Source organism: Topomyia yanbarensis, chromosome 2 (assembly GCF_030247195.1).
Source record: "Topomyia yanbarensis strain Yona2022 chromosome 2, ASM3024719v1, whole genome shotgun sequence".
Taxonomy (NCBI): domain Eukaryota; kingdom Metazoa; phylum Arthropoda; class Insecta; order Diptera; family Culicidae; genus Topomyia; species Topomyia yanbarensis.
This window is the reverse complement of record NC_080671.1, coordinates 129,732,687-129,750,153: the sequence shown is the minus strand read 5'-3', so window position 1 is coordinate 129,750,153 and position 17,467 is coordinate 129,732,687. Positions and strand designations below refer to the sequence as shown.

At 36.9% G+C, this 17,467-nt stretch overlaps 1 protein-coding gene across 1 annotated transcript; it reads right to left on the bottom strand.

The window, feature by feature from the left end:
* Window positions 1-10,101: 10,101 nt before the first annotated feature.
* On the bottom strand, window positions 10,102-10,920 carry LOC131679139 (uncharacterized). Its single transcript, XM_058959734.1, has 4 exons — window positions 10,890-10,920; window positions 10,515-10,827; window positions 10,344-10,454; window positions 10,102-10,279 (listed from the first exon to the last, which is right to left on the bottom strand). Exons 2-4 carry the CDS (start codon window positions 10,794-10,796, stop codon window positions 10,274-10,276), a joined length of 399 nt encoding a protein of 132 aa, XP_058815717.1. The 5' UTR covers window positions 10,797-10,827; window positions 10,890-10,920; the 3' UTR covers window positions 10,102-10,273.
* Window positions 10,921-17,467: the final 6,547 nt, after the last annotated feature.

Sequence of the window (17,467 nt, the reverse complement as noted above, 5' to 3'; positions counted from 1 at the left end):
ACTCCATCCACTACCAAGGATAGAAGGACTTCCGGAAGTGACCGATTGATGATAGCGCGAGCACGAGAGTGTGTAGGTTCACGCTTGAAGACGCGTTTGAAACCTTATCACCGGGATGTTTCATATTTGCGAGATCCCGGTTGCGTGGATGATCGCGAAATGCTCAAGTTGAGATGTAAGTCACTCTCCTAAAATATGCGTTTATAACAGACTAAAATATTAACACATACACATCAACATCAATATAGAAAAGAAAGATATTCTCTTAGTACCGGACAGCTGAAAATGAATAAGGCAACTGTCTAATCGGAAGAGTTTCAGTTACAAATTCACTTTTAATTGTGCCTTTGAATGACCTAGTTAAATCACTTTTATAACCACTGTCACAACATTTTCTTTTCGTTAGTACACTCAATAGAGTACTTGACAAGCTGTAACTGTATTAGTGTGTTCAACGATTTGTTTCCCTCCACCTGTCATAGATGGAGGAAAACAAATCGAAAATAACTTTTCGGTCGGATTATTTTCATGATGGACTCTAACCAACCGAAACTATACGTCTCACGAAGAAGTTCTACAGCGACATAGAGCATTTCAACACCATTATAAATGCTTCAGGAGAGCTAATTCAAATGTTTAAATTGGCTGGCAGTTTTATATATGACAGTTGGAGGAAGTTATTCGTCTTGTACCAAAAGGAAAGGACGTGCGCAATATGAACTACATCTCGCTTAAAATTGGCCTTGATCCAGCACATAACGAACAAGCCCTCAACGCAGCATTTTGGCCCGCCGGTCTGATGTTCAGAGAGTTTGTCGAGATTTCAAAAAAAAACCCGATGAGACGACCGTTTTTTATCACAAGAAAACAACCAGCAGCAGCAACACCAACACAGCAGCAACCGTCTCCAGTGACAATAGTTTGAATGCAGTGCGATTTTCTGCGAACGGTGGGAACCCTTATGCTAGGGTTCCCATCATTCTCCTTTACCTGCATTCAATGATTGTCCCTTGCAGCATCTGCCCGATCGCGATAGCAGTATTCTGTCGTATTATCAGAACGCGAGAGAATTAAGAACGAAGATTGAAGCCTTGTTCCTTGGACTGGACGATGGCATCACCTCACTTCAACTGTTTGGATTGACTTACAACGTGTTTCGCTGCGATCGTTGTCGGCGCAATAGTGACAAATCATCGATTTGGGGGTGTTTTGATAGCGGTAGCACAACAGTATGCCAGTAAGTAATGGTGTCTACGAATTGTCGGTTAGATGGACACGTCTATCGTTACCAGGACACATGTTAGTGAGCTCGGTTGATTCGTAGTTATACTGCCTAAATGGCGAACACGAAATTATTGCGACACCGAAAATGTCATGCCAATTTTCTTATAATGTTTAAAATCATACCAAAATTTTAGGGTAGTTTTATACATATATTTACCTCAAAAATCAAAAGAAAAGTTAATCGATGGAGCCTTGAGTGTAAAATTGAACGCATTTTCGCTTGATGCCCTCCATCAAAGTCTTTACAGTGTCATCCGGTACCAGTTTCTCAGTTTTTTTCATTTTATTAATATGTCCTTCTCGTCTTTGACTGTCTTCTTGCTCTTCCGAAGTTCCCGCTTCATCATTACCCAGTACTGCTCCACCGGACGCAGCTCCGGACAGTTTGGCGGATTCATGTCCTTTGGAACAAAATGGACAGAATTGGCCTCATAGCTTCGTCGTGCTGCTGCAAGAACGGCAAAAGGCGCTTCTCGAGGTGCTCATATTTGTAGATCTCGCCATTTACGGTGCCCTTTGTCACGAAAGGCTCATCCTCAGTCCGCAAAAGCAAATGGCCTGCCAAATGAGATGTTTGGAGGCGAACTTCGATATTTTCCTCTTCTTAAATTTGTCGTCCACATAGAACTTGCTCTTGTCGGTGAAAAACTCCAACCCCGGAATTTGCTTAAAATCGGCTTTTATATACGTTTCGTCGTCCATCACACAGCAGCCATATTTTGTCAGCATCTTCTCGTAGAGCTTCCGTGTCCGAGGTTTAGCCGTCGATTGTTGCCGCTCATCGCGGTTTGGGAAATTCTGTACCTTGTATGTATGTAGTCCAGCTCTCTTCTTTGCATTCTGGACGTAGCTCTGCGACATGCCGATCTTTTTAGCCAAATCACGGCTTGAGACGTTGGGTTTTGCTTTAATCATCCGCTTCACCTTTTCCTCCGTCTTTTTGTTCTCCGGTCCCGGTTTTCTTCCAGCTCCTTTGCCGTGGTCCAACGTCAACCGCTCCTGGAACCGTTTCAACACTCTGGAGACGGTTGAATGGTGAATGTTCAACATTTTTCCCAACTGCCGGTGCGACAGGTCAGGAAATTCCAGGTGTTTGGAAAGAATTTGTTCTCTCGACTCGCGTTGGTTCACCTCCATTTTCGTTGAATCGAAAAACACGACTTCGAGTTTGACAGCATGTAAACAATACACATCAATGAGAAAATGTGCAAAATTTGGTTCATTTTTACCCAATGGTAAAAAAGTTATGCCCTGTTGAATGTGTCGCAATAATTTCGTATTCGCCCTTTAAGCTCGACCCTCATTAACAGAAGACAAAGATTAAGCCCGTACGATATTTAGCCTGTTCTAATGACCCTGCCACTTCTAGTTTTCCGATCTTTTTGCTTCACATCCTTGTTCTCACTTGAGTACTATGGCTTTAATTTTCATAACTTTCCCTACCCAGTAATCTCTAGCTAATTGAATGTCGTTAAAATGTAAAAAAAGGAAATGTGACTAACATAGTCGAAATAAAAAAGGAAAAAAAGATAATTACTGATACTGATAGTGATAGTTTTAGTAGTTTTACGTTTTCCTTATTTAAACGGGTAATGGCATCACGCAGAAAAAAGTCAGTAAAAATAAAAACAAAATTGGTTTTAAATAACAATTTTCCTGTTTGATATAGTAATAAACAAGATTCAGGTTTGATTCAATCAATACTGTTGGTCTACATTACCAAAAAATTCATTTGTCGACATTTCATTAGCTTCAACAAATATTTCGTTTGAAACAACAAAATCATGATAAGTTTAGCCGAACAAAGAAGTTCGAAGAAAAATTCTTTAGTACCGTAAACCGGGGTGACTTTGACCATCGGGGGGGGGGGGGGGGTGTCTTTGATCACTCGAAACTTTTTGAAGTAGAATACTTCTAACGTTTCAATATGGGGTCCCGTTTCAAAAAATTCAGTTGAGAAATTTTCCCAGGTTTGAAATGCGAATATCTTCCGTTCTACTGATCGAAATCGCAATATTTTTGCACTATCTGATCGGAAATTCGTGCATTTCGTATTAAATTTCGGAATTGATGCGACTACTATAAATAAACCAAAACAAGGATTTTTTAGAAAATCCTTCGAAAACAGCGATGAAAATGCGCAATTTGCAAGCACATCTCACGCAGAGCCGTCAAAAAGGAGCATGTAAGCGTTTCATTACAAACGGGAATGTTATATATATATACAGGTCACGCGAGCTTGTTTTGTATCAGTGGGTGCTCGCTTACCACACGAGTAACATGCTCGTCCGGACGGTACAATGAGCGGCATCATGTTTGCGTTCCCTACCAAGCGTCATCGCAAGGTTCTTCTTATAAAATCCAGGGAATCACCAAATTCGGCGTCTGGCTCGTCGTGGTGGTGTAAAATACATCTCCGATTTAATCTACGAATGCTGATGGTGTGCAGGAAAATGTCATCCGAGATGTCGTGACCTACACTGAACACGCCAATCGCAAAACCTCAATGAATGTCGTCTATACTCTGAAGCGGCAGGGACGCACTTTGTATGGATTTGGAAGTTGAAAAGGTAGAACTCACTTGTATCATTATAAAAAAGACCCTTTTCAGGGCCACCAAAATCATTTCAAAGAATAAGTTTGCATTTTCTGTTTCATGGACTGTTTCTCCCTGGAGAGCAATTTGGGTTAAAACCTAAATTATGATTTATTTCAGTACGCAAATTGCAAATATGGTCAGAAACAAACTGGAGTGAGGTCGAAAACATTTTTACTAGGCGCATTCAAAAAAGGTTTCAATTCTCAAACATTTTACCAAGGTGCCGTATTTCATTACTCTCTTTACCCTGAGTGTTCGATAATCTCCGTATTGGAAACACAATTTCAATTTTGTTCTTGGGAAGCAGTATGGCTTGGATATTTGGCAACACACCGCCCTGAGCTATTGTCACTCCGGAGAGCAGTTTGTTCAACTTTTCGTTGTTACGAATCACCAGCTGCTGAAGACGTGGGATAATTCGTCTTTTTGTTGTCACGGGCAGCATTTCGTTCCAATTTAAACACTTTAGCAGCAAGGTATTCCATTACAGCTACTAAGTAAACGGCACTCCGATGCGTTCAACACAATTTGCTTGTGTATCGACCAACGAAGGGGAGGAGCTACGAAGAACACATATTGAGGACAACAGAAAAAAGGACGAGCTTACGTTATGCTGTAATCAGGTATAAAAACTCAGCATGCTGTTGCTCACGCTCAGTTCGTTTGCAGCATCGTAACTGAAACTGTACATCTACATATACAAGGTGCTGAAAGAGGTACATCCAGATACCAGAGTCTCGTCGAGCATCGTAAACAGATTTATTAGACATTTTCGAACGCATTGCAAACGAGGTCTCCCGCCTGATTCATTACAACAAGCGCTTGACAATAACCTCCTGCGAAATTCAAGCCGCAGCCCGTTTGCTGCTGTCAGAAGAGTTGGCCAAGCCGTCTCAGATGGCACCAAAGCTGTTACCAAATACACCAGCTCCAAGTAAACTCCGAACACTGCCCAAACAAAAGGCCCTTTTCAGGTCCATCAATTTATCAACAAAGAATCGAATTAAAATTTTGTTATTACAAGCATCCGAAAGTGGCTTGCCAAGAGCGTTCGATGGCAAGTGAGCTACTTGTGAACAATATCGTCGATTTCACGTAGAATGACACAAAATAAAAAGTTATCATTTGTGTGTTTGTTTAAGTTTCGTGTTTACTGGGCGCATTAAAAAAGATTTCAATTCTCAAACATTTTACCAAGGTGCCGTATTACATTACTTTTTTTACCCTGAGTGTTCGATAACCTCCGTATTGGAAACACAATTTCAATTTTGTTCGTTATCAAAAATTATGTGGTCGACCAATGAAGAGGTGGAGCTACGAAGAACACATATTGAGGACAACACAAAAAAGGACGAGCTTACATTGTGCTGTAGTCAGGTATAAAAACTGAGCATGGTGTTGTTCACGATCAGTTCGCTTGCAGCATCAGCATGCAGCAGTTCGTTTGCAGCATCTCCTGCGAAATTCAAACCGCCGTCCTTTTGCTGCTGTCAGAAGAGTTGGCCAAGCCGTCTCACATGGCACCAAAACTGTTACCATATACACCAGCTCCAAGTAAATTCCGAACACTGCCCAAACAAAAGGCCCTTTTCAGGGCCATCAATTTATCGACAAAGAATCTAATTGAAGTTTTGTTATTACAAGCATCAGAAAGTGGCTTGCCAAGAGCGTTGGATGGTAAGTGAGCCATTTGTGAACAATATCGTCGCTTTGAAGTAGAATGGTACAAAATAAAAAAGTTATTTGTGTGATTTGTAGACAGGTTAGTGTAATGATTCAATTTAAAAAAATCGAACGTTTTCTAACGTTTCTATATAGGTGCTCCGTTTCAAAATTTTCTGCCAGAATGTTGCCTGTTTTTCTAAAAGTGAAAATCTGCTATTGTACTGAATGAAAACTTTCGATTTTTGCACTGATTGGAAATAGTTGTGACTAGTTGTGTAGAATGTACAATTACTGAAAATAACAGATTTTGTGAAAGCAGTGGTTGGTCCGTACAATTCGATTCCAAGCGAGCCAGACTAGTTTTCATTGGAAGGTCCATCTCTGACAATAGAAATAAACTATTTTATTTTGAATTCAACTACAACTTCCCTGAAAACAGCACAGCTAAAAAACTTTTGTGAAAAACGCGCAAACCAAAATTTTCCACTATAATGGAAACTGCCTGTGCCCCCGCCGCACAGCATCATCAATATTGATAGTACTTCAAGCCGGGAGGAAAGGGGGAGGGAGGTTGTAAGGCAATGGAAAATTTCGTTTATATCTTACTTTATAATTGGCTGGTCCTGAAAAGAACTTGTTGGTTTGTGGTTTATTTTGGGTCACAATTTAGGCCCGCTCGATTGCTGATAGCTGTGAATTTCTCGCAGGGCGACAGTTTCTGTTCGGTAGCGATGAGGCTTCCTAACGCCAACCGTGACTGGGGCACTTTTACACGGCCTTCGTTGCCAACTCCTGCAACCTTTCCCCCGGTGGACTTACGAGCGGTTTGTTTGGTACAGGCCATGTATCGAAAAATGCTGATCTGCTACTTCTCTGATGTTGGTAGTAGGACGACGGTCAAACGCTCGTTTTCGTACCTTCATTCATAAAAGTTCAACAATATTTTCTAAGAATACTTGATAATTCCAAAAATACTCCAAATAAACTATGAATGTGCAAAAGACGACAAAATCGCATAGAAATTGCTTATTCCAGAGCAGAATTTACCGGTCTAAAGTGCATTCTTCTTCACTCCGGTCATGTCTCTGACATTACCCACCCATCTTTTTCGTAGATCGCTTATTAAACCAGAATAGTCTACCGAATCATTTTAGTTTGAAATGATTTTTACTCTAAACTTATGAAATACTGGTTTGTTATACTTTTTGGGTATTTTGTTCGGTTTTTAGTTACAAAAACAACAAAAAACCGAAATTTGACTTTACCTTATTTTTACGAAGCTTCATAAAGTGTCTATTTTTTTTATAAAGCAAATAAATCAAATCAGATTTGAGCAAGAGTAATAAATTACAAGCGAGATTTTATTTTCCTTTAGAGCGTACCAAATTTACTTTTAAGAGTTTGTTTATTTTAAATACAATTTTTTTGTGAAACTAGTTGGCAATTATTTCAAATTTTTTTAAGCTAAAACTCGCAACTTTTTTATTGTTCAATATTCCAACGTGTTAAAATGGATGAAACATTTGGTACATTGATAAAGCATTGAAATAAAACAATTTTAGCAGTTTTAAAGGTTTTCAGAATCTTTTATCCTAGTTGGACACAAATTATACGAATTTCGGTTACTCGAATTTTACAGTACTTTGAATACTTTGTATAATACCAATTAATATCTATTTAACAATGAGTATCTTTCAAGGTATCTTTCCAGAATTAGTTTAAACAAACATTTGAATGAAAAACATTGACATCAATAACTTAATGTGGGTGAACATGCAGGTTATCCAAGTCACCCCGGAATACGAAAAAGGACATCAACTTGAAATCATTTTTGGAAAAATAGCTGTAAGCGGACAATTTTAGGTAAAACCATCCAATCTTGTTCTCCTTACATCAGTACATGGTTTAAAAATATTAAACTTGAAAAAAATGTGTTGCGTCCAAAAATATGCAATGATTACTTCGAAAAGTGATCAATGTCACCCCGGTTTACGGTATTAACCAAAAGAGAGAACAACTCAAATTTAGTTGAAATCAAACAAAGATTTGGTTTTTAACAAAGGGATCAGTTCGATCCAAAATTTTTTTTTTAAATGTTTCTATTTAAAATACAAACAGAAGTATTTGATAAACTAAACCACATACATGCTTCCGAGAAACCAGTAATTCGTCAAGTTTCAGATTCAACTAAACGTTTTGTTGATTCAAAAAGGCCTGATTCTTCTGCGTGATTTTCGTTTTTGATATTGCGCTATACCAATGTAGACGGAGTTACACTCATTCAAACTTGGGTACAATCAGTCTGCCTCTTTCTTGCACTACACCGGTGTAGCACTGAGCAAAACCAAAAATGCTATTTTTAGTCTTTGGAGAATATTCAACATGTTATTGTACGTTTCGTATGAAACGCGCTCTTCAAGTATTTTGATGGGACGAAATAAATCCGCGAGTGCGTTGAATAAATCCAAAATAAAACGTCGACAAATGTGTATTACCCAGATTCAATTGCCAATGGCACTGTAATTGTTTAATTTCCAGGTTTTCGTATGTTTTGTTTACAAAAAGATTTGTACACCGAATGACACATTTTTGGAATGTGTGATCGATCCCATAACAAAGGCCAAAAAGCCTTCAAAATGTAATTCAGTGCACTTGTTTTGCAATATCATGAAGTTTGACATGTCGCAAGACAGGTTTTAGAACAGGCCGAAAATTATCCTCCTTCCCGATAGAACCAGGTCCCTGAATACCCCGGGATGTGGCCAATTCGACCAAAGAACCTTCAAAATATAATTCAGTGTAATTTTATTTTAAAAACATAACGTTTGACATGCCACAAGACGGGTTTTAAAATGGGTCGAAAATTTTCCTCCTTTCCGGTAGAACCAGGTTTCCGGAATACCCCGGGATGTGGCCAATTTGACCAAAAGCCTTCGAAATGTAATCCAGCGCACTTGTTTTGCATAATCATGAAGTTTGACATGTCGCAAGACGGGTTTTAGAATGGGTCGAAAATTGTCCTCCTTACCGATAGAACCAGGATCCTGGAATACCCCGGGGTGTGGCCAATTCGATCAAAAAAAACCTTCAAAATAACCTCCAGTGCACTGTTTTGCAAAATCATGAAGTTTGATATATCGCAAAATGGGTTATAGAATGGTTCGAATATTGTCTTCCTTCCCGGTAGAACCAGGGTCCTGGAAAACCGCGTGGTGTGGCCAATTCGACTAAAAAACCTGTAAAATATCCTTCAGCACACCTGTGATCTTTTTCAAAAAACCACATCCAATTTCGTTGGGACACGACTGAGAACCATCATTTTGAAATTTAATAATGTGGGTTGAGGTTGTTAGATACAAACCAACACCCCCTAACGGAGTAATTTCGAACTAAACATTCCTCCAATTGTTTACGTTTTATTTGATTTATAACTTTGTAGAACATCATTTGGTTCTATATGCAACAGTTTTCGATTTATTACTAAATTAATGAAATGTGCACTCAGTGCACGACGCAAGTGCTAGTATTTTATTTAACGCGGCTTCCAAAAGGTCAAAACTTGCTAAAAAACACACACACACATCACACACTGCAGTGTTCAATCCAAAACCCACTTTGCAAATCATCGTGTGTACATGACTACCTGTTCCCTTGCTGTGTAGAAAGTGCATTGCTCTTCACCGTGATGTGTGATTTGAAACATTGCAACTCTTTCGTGCGTCTATGCAAAGTTTTTCATGTCAACACTATCGAAAATTCATAGCGTGTCCCACTTTTCGCACTGTCCGGACATTATTGTCCAGATATTGCTTATTCGAAAAGCGAGCAACGACGGCTATAAACGGATACGCGGTATCTCTATAAACAATCTCCCCGTATCTCATTTAGTCAGGTGTTCCCTGTTGATGGCTCTGCCCGGAATGGATTGGCTCATGTATGGAAGTTTTCACGTTGTCCTCGATCTATTCGTTTTTGCTTGTTTTTCAAAAGTGTGCTATTGAAATACAAAAACAATACAGCAGTAATACACAATATCAGCTAATTCTGAATTTTTTGGTGGTAATTTTAGAATGACACGCAGCCCCAGATAGTGCAGTAAGACATTTGCCATGTCGAAACAAAAATAATAGCGTCTAATGGTCACGTTGGGCCTTTCGTATGAAAAACGTTTCGTTAGAATCAGTTCAGTCATTGCAGACATAATTACATGACATTAATGTATATACATACAGTAGTATTGAAAATACTACCGTATTATATGTAATTTTGTGAAGATATTATGATTTCTTGAATTAAACTTCTTCTACTACATTACAGTAATACGAATATTTTGATAGTGTAATATGTGCGTGACATTGCAATAAATTACAAATTAAAACTGAAAATTGAAATTTTTGCTTCGTGGCATTTTGTAGAAACGGTTTTGTTCTTTCAATAAGAAACTATCGACAGTCTTAAATTTGTTGCGCACTTTAATAGAAACTATAAAACATGTATTTATATGGGTCATCGCAATAATTACAATTTCAGTATTTTTTGGTGTTGTACTTGCTCAAACGAAAAAAATCGAAGAAATTTCATTTTTATCGATTCCAAACGCCATTCCATTCTCAACGATTGAACGGTACAGCCACTTTCAATAAATTCAATATTCATTCTACAGTCAGTGCAGATTGATTACAGCCAAGTTTGAATGAGTGTAGCACCATAGCTACACTGTGTAGTTTAATGCTAAAACAAAATTACCACTGGATGCGTGTTAAAAACTTCGCACAGATTGTAAAACTGAACTTACATTAATGGTGTCCAGCGCATCATTTGATGAGGAAGACGATGGCACCCGGGACAATCGTTCGTTAAACGGCGTTAGTACGTTCATACTGATGTTGGTACTGGCTTCCGCTATCTATGATAAGAAAATTAATGCAATTCGATGTAACCTACATTTGCAGTATGAAAATCCTACCACCTGATTTGCAGATACAGAAGAGCCTGCAAACCGTTGACTTTCATGTCCGTCAATGATAATCGTCTCCTGTAACACCGGCTGTGGAACTGCTGACGTAGTTGTCCCTGCCGGCACGTTATCACCGATAGTCGTATGAATTTTCTGGTCTTGCTGGTTGTATATGAGTTGTTCCTCCGTCTCCTCAACTGTCGCAACACCTAGTTGAATCAGTATAAGTTCACAGCAGCTGCTGTGTCCACCCGGTCGATTCCATGACCTGGGAAAAAGGCCATTGAACATTGTATTTGTAATTTGTTGATTATACGACGGCCTGTTTGTTTCACTTTACATCAGGTCAAGGAAAAACATTGATAACATTTTGATTATACTTACGTTCTAAAATCCGAATAATATCCGGCGGGAATATCACATTGCTCTCGGGATTAGTGATACGTGTGCAAATGTCCGGCGCGTGCTCCTGTAATTCTTGTTCCCACAGTTTATAAAGAACAGTTGCGCAAAGACTGAAGCAAATCTACCTATTGAACACTCAAAACGTCTACCTATCGGACACGAAGAATAACAATGCTCGAATGCGTGGGGAGTATCGTTATTATGTGATTATCATTATGAGAAAAAAATCAATGATGTAATATTAACATTATTTCAAACCAGGAATATTTCGTCTTAATGACAATCATTAAAAAAAAATATATGTTCACTGATATTCAAATTTGGCAATATTTCAAACACCGGAACAGCTCTGGGTAATGTTAATAATCTTCCACCGACAGTGGAAATATGAAGGTAACTATGAGAACATAGTTAAAGTGCAGCTAAAATTTTGACAAATTTGTGTATGCATTCCACTTATACATATGTACTTATTCAAATTTATCTTACGCTGCAAATTCGATTGTTTTTGTCACACCCCAATCAGACGGTAAGCGGCAAAAATCAATGCTTTCGTTCTTAGTTGCGGATCAGTTGAGAACCGGAAAAAGCTTAAATTCTTTATACGATGTAATTTATCGTACTGATTTTTACAAAATAAAACAAAACACTTAATTTTAAATTTTTATATGCACAAAGTTAACTTCTAACTGAAGCGTTCGGGTGAAGTCATTTGAAATTTAACCAAAAATAAAAGGTTGCCAAAATTTAGAAAAGACCAATGATTGGTCCAATGTTGCCAATCCTCTTTACGCAACTCTACTATTAAAAACTCTGCTTGTTCCATTTTCACGACTCGCGAGTATAAACACATCCGCTTTTTGACATTTGCAAACAAGATGTAAACTCTTCTATTTCAACAGATGTGAACAGTGGTGCCAATTCAACGGATACAATTTTAAATTTTAAAGTGATTTCTATTAAAAAGTTTTCAAAGACAGATCATTTAAAAGCAAATTGCAAATCACTAGAAAATCTATACTAAATCACTTTAATTGGAAGTGTAGTATGACAAAAAGACTCAAATGCAAAAGCATTTGATTTAGACGTGACGTTCTTTTTACCGTGCGATGTAGACGGAGTTACACTCATTCAAGCTTGGGTACAATCAGTCTGCCTCTTTCTTGCACTATACCGGTGAAGCACTGAGTAAAACCAAAAATGCTATTATTAGTCTTTGGAGAATTTTCAACATGTTATTGTACGTTTCGTATGAAACGCGCTCTTCAAGTATTTTGATGGGACGAAATAAATCCGCTAGTGCGTTTAATAAATCCAAAAGAAAACGCCGAAAAAAATGTATTACCCAGATTCAATTGGCAATGGCAATGTGATTGTTTAATTTCCAGGTTTTCGTATGTTTTGTTTACAAAAAGATTTGTACACCGAATGACACATTTTTGGAATGTGTGATCGATCCCATAACAAAGGCATTGCGACGAAGTGTGCTACAAATTTTGCTACGACGAAAAATAATCTCACATCTCCATCGGAAAAGCACGGACCCGGACAATATACAAAAAAAAAAAGAAACTTTGGCCAAGAAAAGATTTCTCAAACGTTTTGAATAGGTTAATAATGAGTAGGTTAGAATTATGCTTGGAAAGCAGATGGATTGTTTCCACTGGGGTATTTTGAACTTATTCATAGTTTCATAGAAAAATGAGTAAAACACTATAGCCGTAAGCTCAAACGCGTACTAACTATTTTTAAACCGGACTAACTTTTAAACCGGCCTAAACTATTAGGTAAGCTTTAACCCAACGATGCTGTCATTTATATGGCTGCGTTTTGATCTGCGATACACGACAATGTTAAAAAGCAACAAATTCATGTTAAAGAAAATGAGTAAATTAGACAACATGGAGAATTGTTTTTCATTCCGATGTTTTCTTGCAGTAAAATAGCTTTTCTTCGTCATATGTCTCGTTCCATAGCGTGTGAGAACAATTTTGTCAACATGTAACTGATATGTTTCTGAACTTAGAACTTTAACTTGGTGGATAGTTTATAGTTGGCCGATGATGTGCAGCATTTTGTAGTGACATAATATTTAATGCACAAAAGAAAATAAGTTTGAAGTGGTTGAACCATTGTGCCATGATAGTTATTTTAAACTTTGATTAAATTGGTTGAAATATTTCAATTTGAATTCAAAATGAACTGTGAATATCATTCTAATTGAACACGATACCTGTCGACACGGGGGGAGAATATTTATATTCGTTTCAAGCTAATTTTCACAAGTTTGGAATAAATATCAATATAAATAAAGGTTAGATCACACTCTGCGAATTAAAATTGTACACGTTTTTTTCAGCGAAGCTTAAATAAAAAGTAAACAAAGGTCAAACATTTAACTGACAGAATGATCATTTTAAATTCACAAGTGTTATATTTCATATTGTTGATTGCCTATTTCTGTAATGCACCAATGCAGATTAGAACGATTTTATTTGCTAACAAAATTTCTACGATTTTATAAATAAACAGTAATGAAAGTTTTGAGCATCCTAGCAATATATTTTTACGAATATTGATCGCCGTTGCGTTCGCAATCAATTTTAAAATATTTTTATTTGGATGTTTTATGTGAGGAAAAATGCGTATATTTAAAATCTTTTATTTAATCTTTGCGTAGGGTATTTATGGAGTTACTTTGTAAGCAGTTGACATTCTGATTCAATTTAAGAACTGGTAGTGAAAATAAAAAAATATACAATAGTGCATTTTACGATCTACATCCGATTGTCATTTATTTGGATCTATCCAATAAAGAAAAACTAATTTTTTTCGTTATTCACATTCTTTGATGTGTGAACGACAGATATATGGGCAATAATTCGTGATAACATGTTATTGATTTATATTAAGGAATAAAATGATCCCACTTATTCTCACAGCGATATGTAAAAGAAAAGAATCAAAACAATTCTTATTGCAGTTTTGATTCGAATTCGCAAAAACAACTTTGATCTGAATATGAGATAATCGATTCGATTTATCCAAATGCTCTCCTGTAACTCTTCGATGAGCAATTGGAATCAAGCGTGTATAGAGAAGGAAAGAACAGAGAAATCAAAATACAGGTAAATATAGTTCGACAGTGCTTGTCTTTCCTCTGGCTTATTTATTGCCATCTATATTGCGAGCAAAGAGAGCCATATTGATCCAGAAGAAAGCCGAAGAGTGGATTGAAAATAAGGAAGTATGCGCAAGAGGAGCATGTCATATTTTTGTCTTTTTCCGGTAACATGATGCTGCCATTTGCATTACTGCGTTCTGATCGGCAGTACACGGCAATATTAAAAACCGTACAATGAGGTTAATAGAAAATTCACTGTTTATGCCATTTAATAGTCTGACGTATTTATATTTTGTTAAAATAATTTTGGAATCCTCGATTTAGCTTAAACAAAGTAACATTAGAATTATTTAAGATTCAAATGGCTAATACTACGTTCACACAACAAGTAAACACGTGTTTTAACGCTATCTCGATGACATTTTTCTTGTTGCTAATTATTATAACATGTTTTAACTCTGTAGTGTGAACATGGTATACAACGTTATTTCACTATTTTGCTAATAATGGTGCATACTATCGTGAACGTTATAAAGTTGTATTGTTAGTCTCTAGCCACTCCAAGGATTGAAAAAGCTTCTCTAACATTATATTTAGTAGTCAGACAGTTCAGCCAAATCTGACTATTTCAAATTAAATCAAATACTTACAGAAAAATAATGGAAGCTTACCTTTTTTGGAAACGTTTGTATTAGTTGCTGTTATGCAGCACTTGAAAAAGTCAAAAACAATTATTTATTTGCTTCAGATAATTATAATCATTGGAAAAGAAATCTGACATTTTAGACTGATGGGGCTTATTATACCATCCTACCCAACTACTCCACTAACCATGAATATAGAATTTGACAGACCTACTTTGCTGAAAATGAAATATTTCAAATTATCAGCACGATTACCTAATCAATCCTGGAATACCAAAAGTTCAGTATTTGAGCTGAGAATTTAACAACTTCAAAAGCTGATTTTCAACGAAGTAAATCTGTCAAATGGGTTAAATCCAAATTGCTGAGCTTTCAGCATCTTGGATTGCTAAAACGTTCAGTTCAACGAAATTTTTCGACGTCATGCAAAAATTGAGAAAGCTTCAAATCCCGGTTACAAAACAATAAATACTTCCTATAGTCTACAATCTGTCTGATAATCAATTGACAGATATAACTTAACAAATTGAACCTGACACTTGATGCAGACAGTGGATCTTCAGGAGGCACCTCGACAAAACGCGGTGTAAACCGTAACTCACAATTTCCTGGACCAATCGTACTGAATTTTGCACAGTTTTTCTTCTTCACATTATTGCCCAGGTAACTACAAAAACTTTTTGCAAAATGCTTAATATTATTATTTTTTCAATAGCATTTTCATCGTTTTTTAGCAATAATCGGACTTTGGCTTCAAAATCGACTAAAAAATAAAAGCTCCATTGGTTAGTGATGTTAAAAACAACTATGCAAATGTATCAACGATTGGTCCAGCAGATTTTGAGTTATGGTGTACACCGCAAAACCAGTTTTCGACGTGGCACCTGACTGAATAGACAAATAATCTTTGTATCGAAAAATATTAAGGAATCCAATTTTTTACCGATAATACTTTGCACAACCTCCCTTAAGTTCCGACACGATTTAGGTGATTTTTCCGCATTCAACTTTTTGTGTCATTACGCTAAGTCATCTGTGCAGTCTCAAATTTCACAACTTCTTTCAAACCCTGTGCATTTTTGTTCTATCACTAAGAATTAAACAACAATTTGTTCTACAGAGGAACTGCTAATCGTCCAAGATCTGATGGAAAATTATAAATAGTGAAACAATATAAGTAAGCTTCGATATTATTTACATAATGATCAAAATGAGAATATCTGTAGCAGATTGTTTGCCGTCATAGTGTTACTTAGGTTGTATGGCATGGCTTTATTTACAATCTTTTATTTAATCTTAGTTTGGATTCTTTCAAAAGCAGTAAAAATATAAGAAAACTTCCACTTGCTTATTGTGTTCTTTGTGAGAAGATATTAGCAGAAAAGGGTACACATTGTGATTATATATTCTTTTTTTTCCTCTAGTTAAACTAATTAAAAAAATTGTGGATAAATTAAACAGCTTCATTCAATTTGATAGCCATAAGTAAACTAACAAACGAAAACAATTTTTATGTAATGCAGCTCTGCATTCAATTATAAATTTTTTTTCTACGGTTTGTTTCAAATGATTCGACTTCTGCTAACCTGTAATATAACTCTTCGACATGGCATTTTCAAATGAGCGTGCAGCACCTTATGGATAGGACGATAAAGAATATCAAAAAATGACATTTAAAACTCGATTATACCTGTTTTTCGTACGGGATAAAACTTGCTTACTTGCCCTCATATAGTTTGTGTGCAACATGGGCCATAATATTGCACATAAAGGTCGAAAAGTTGATTCAAATTATTGAGATGTATGCAAGAGGAATATGGCGCCCCTTTACACTGTTTTCATTTGGCTTCATGATGCAGCCGTTTCTGCGATGACATGTACTAACGTCTTAGACCGGACTAAACTCATGCCTAAAATCAAAGATAGTACCGTGCGGCGGTATCAACTAGCTTCAAGCTTACCGCTATAATAAATGCATTCCGAAGCGAACTAAACTGCAACATTAGTTCCCGTCTCACAAGCTCTCTCTTTTCTATAAACTACTCGCAACCCAACAATAATCTGCAACACCCTAAACCTTCACTGCTGATTGATGTCGAAATTCATTTCACCCACCCCTTGTCCAACATGTCACACGTAACGGAGGATGCGGTGTAGCGTGAAACCTTACAACAGTTGTTTTTTTGCCGTTTGATGAAGCGCGTTGTTGTTTTGCTCTCTTTCTCTAACCACCGGCCGCACTCGGGGCGATGCGATGCAAGCGTGATGAATGTCGATGATGTAGCTTCATAACGGTACTTGGCTGGTGCCGTGACGCAGTGGTGTGGTGGTTAATGTCCTTAAATAACGGGATATTGAAGCATGCTGCGGGTTGATTATTGACGTCGGTTTCGAATTTTATGCCAATTTTAAAGTTTTCTGTTAGCTGGTTTAATATAAGAGCGAAAAGTAAACACGAATGTGCGAATTTGAAATAGTTTTTTGAAAAAGTGAACGGGAAGACAGATTGTAGATAATTTAATAGAGAATTGCTTGAAATGTGATTGATAAGATGTATGCAGTTGTGAAATAGTGTTGTGTGCTTGCGAAGTAAAATTTACAGATAGGTAAGTTTTTAATATTAAGATTAAGTTTTTTATATCATTAATTCAAGTGATCGGTTCTATTTTATACGGAGGAACCTTGTAAACATAGATTTTATTACCATCACGATGAATATTGATATTATCTGATCATCAGTTCTCTATCATGTATTGTGTGTGCACATTGTGTATATCGTGATATGTTAT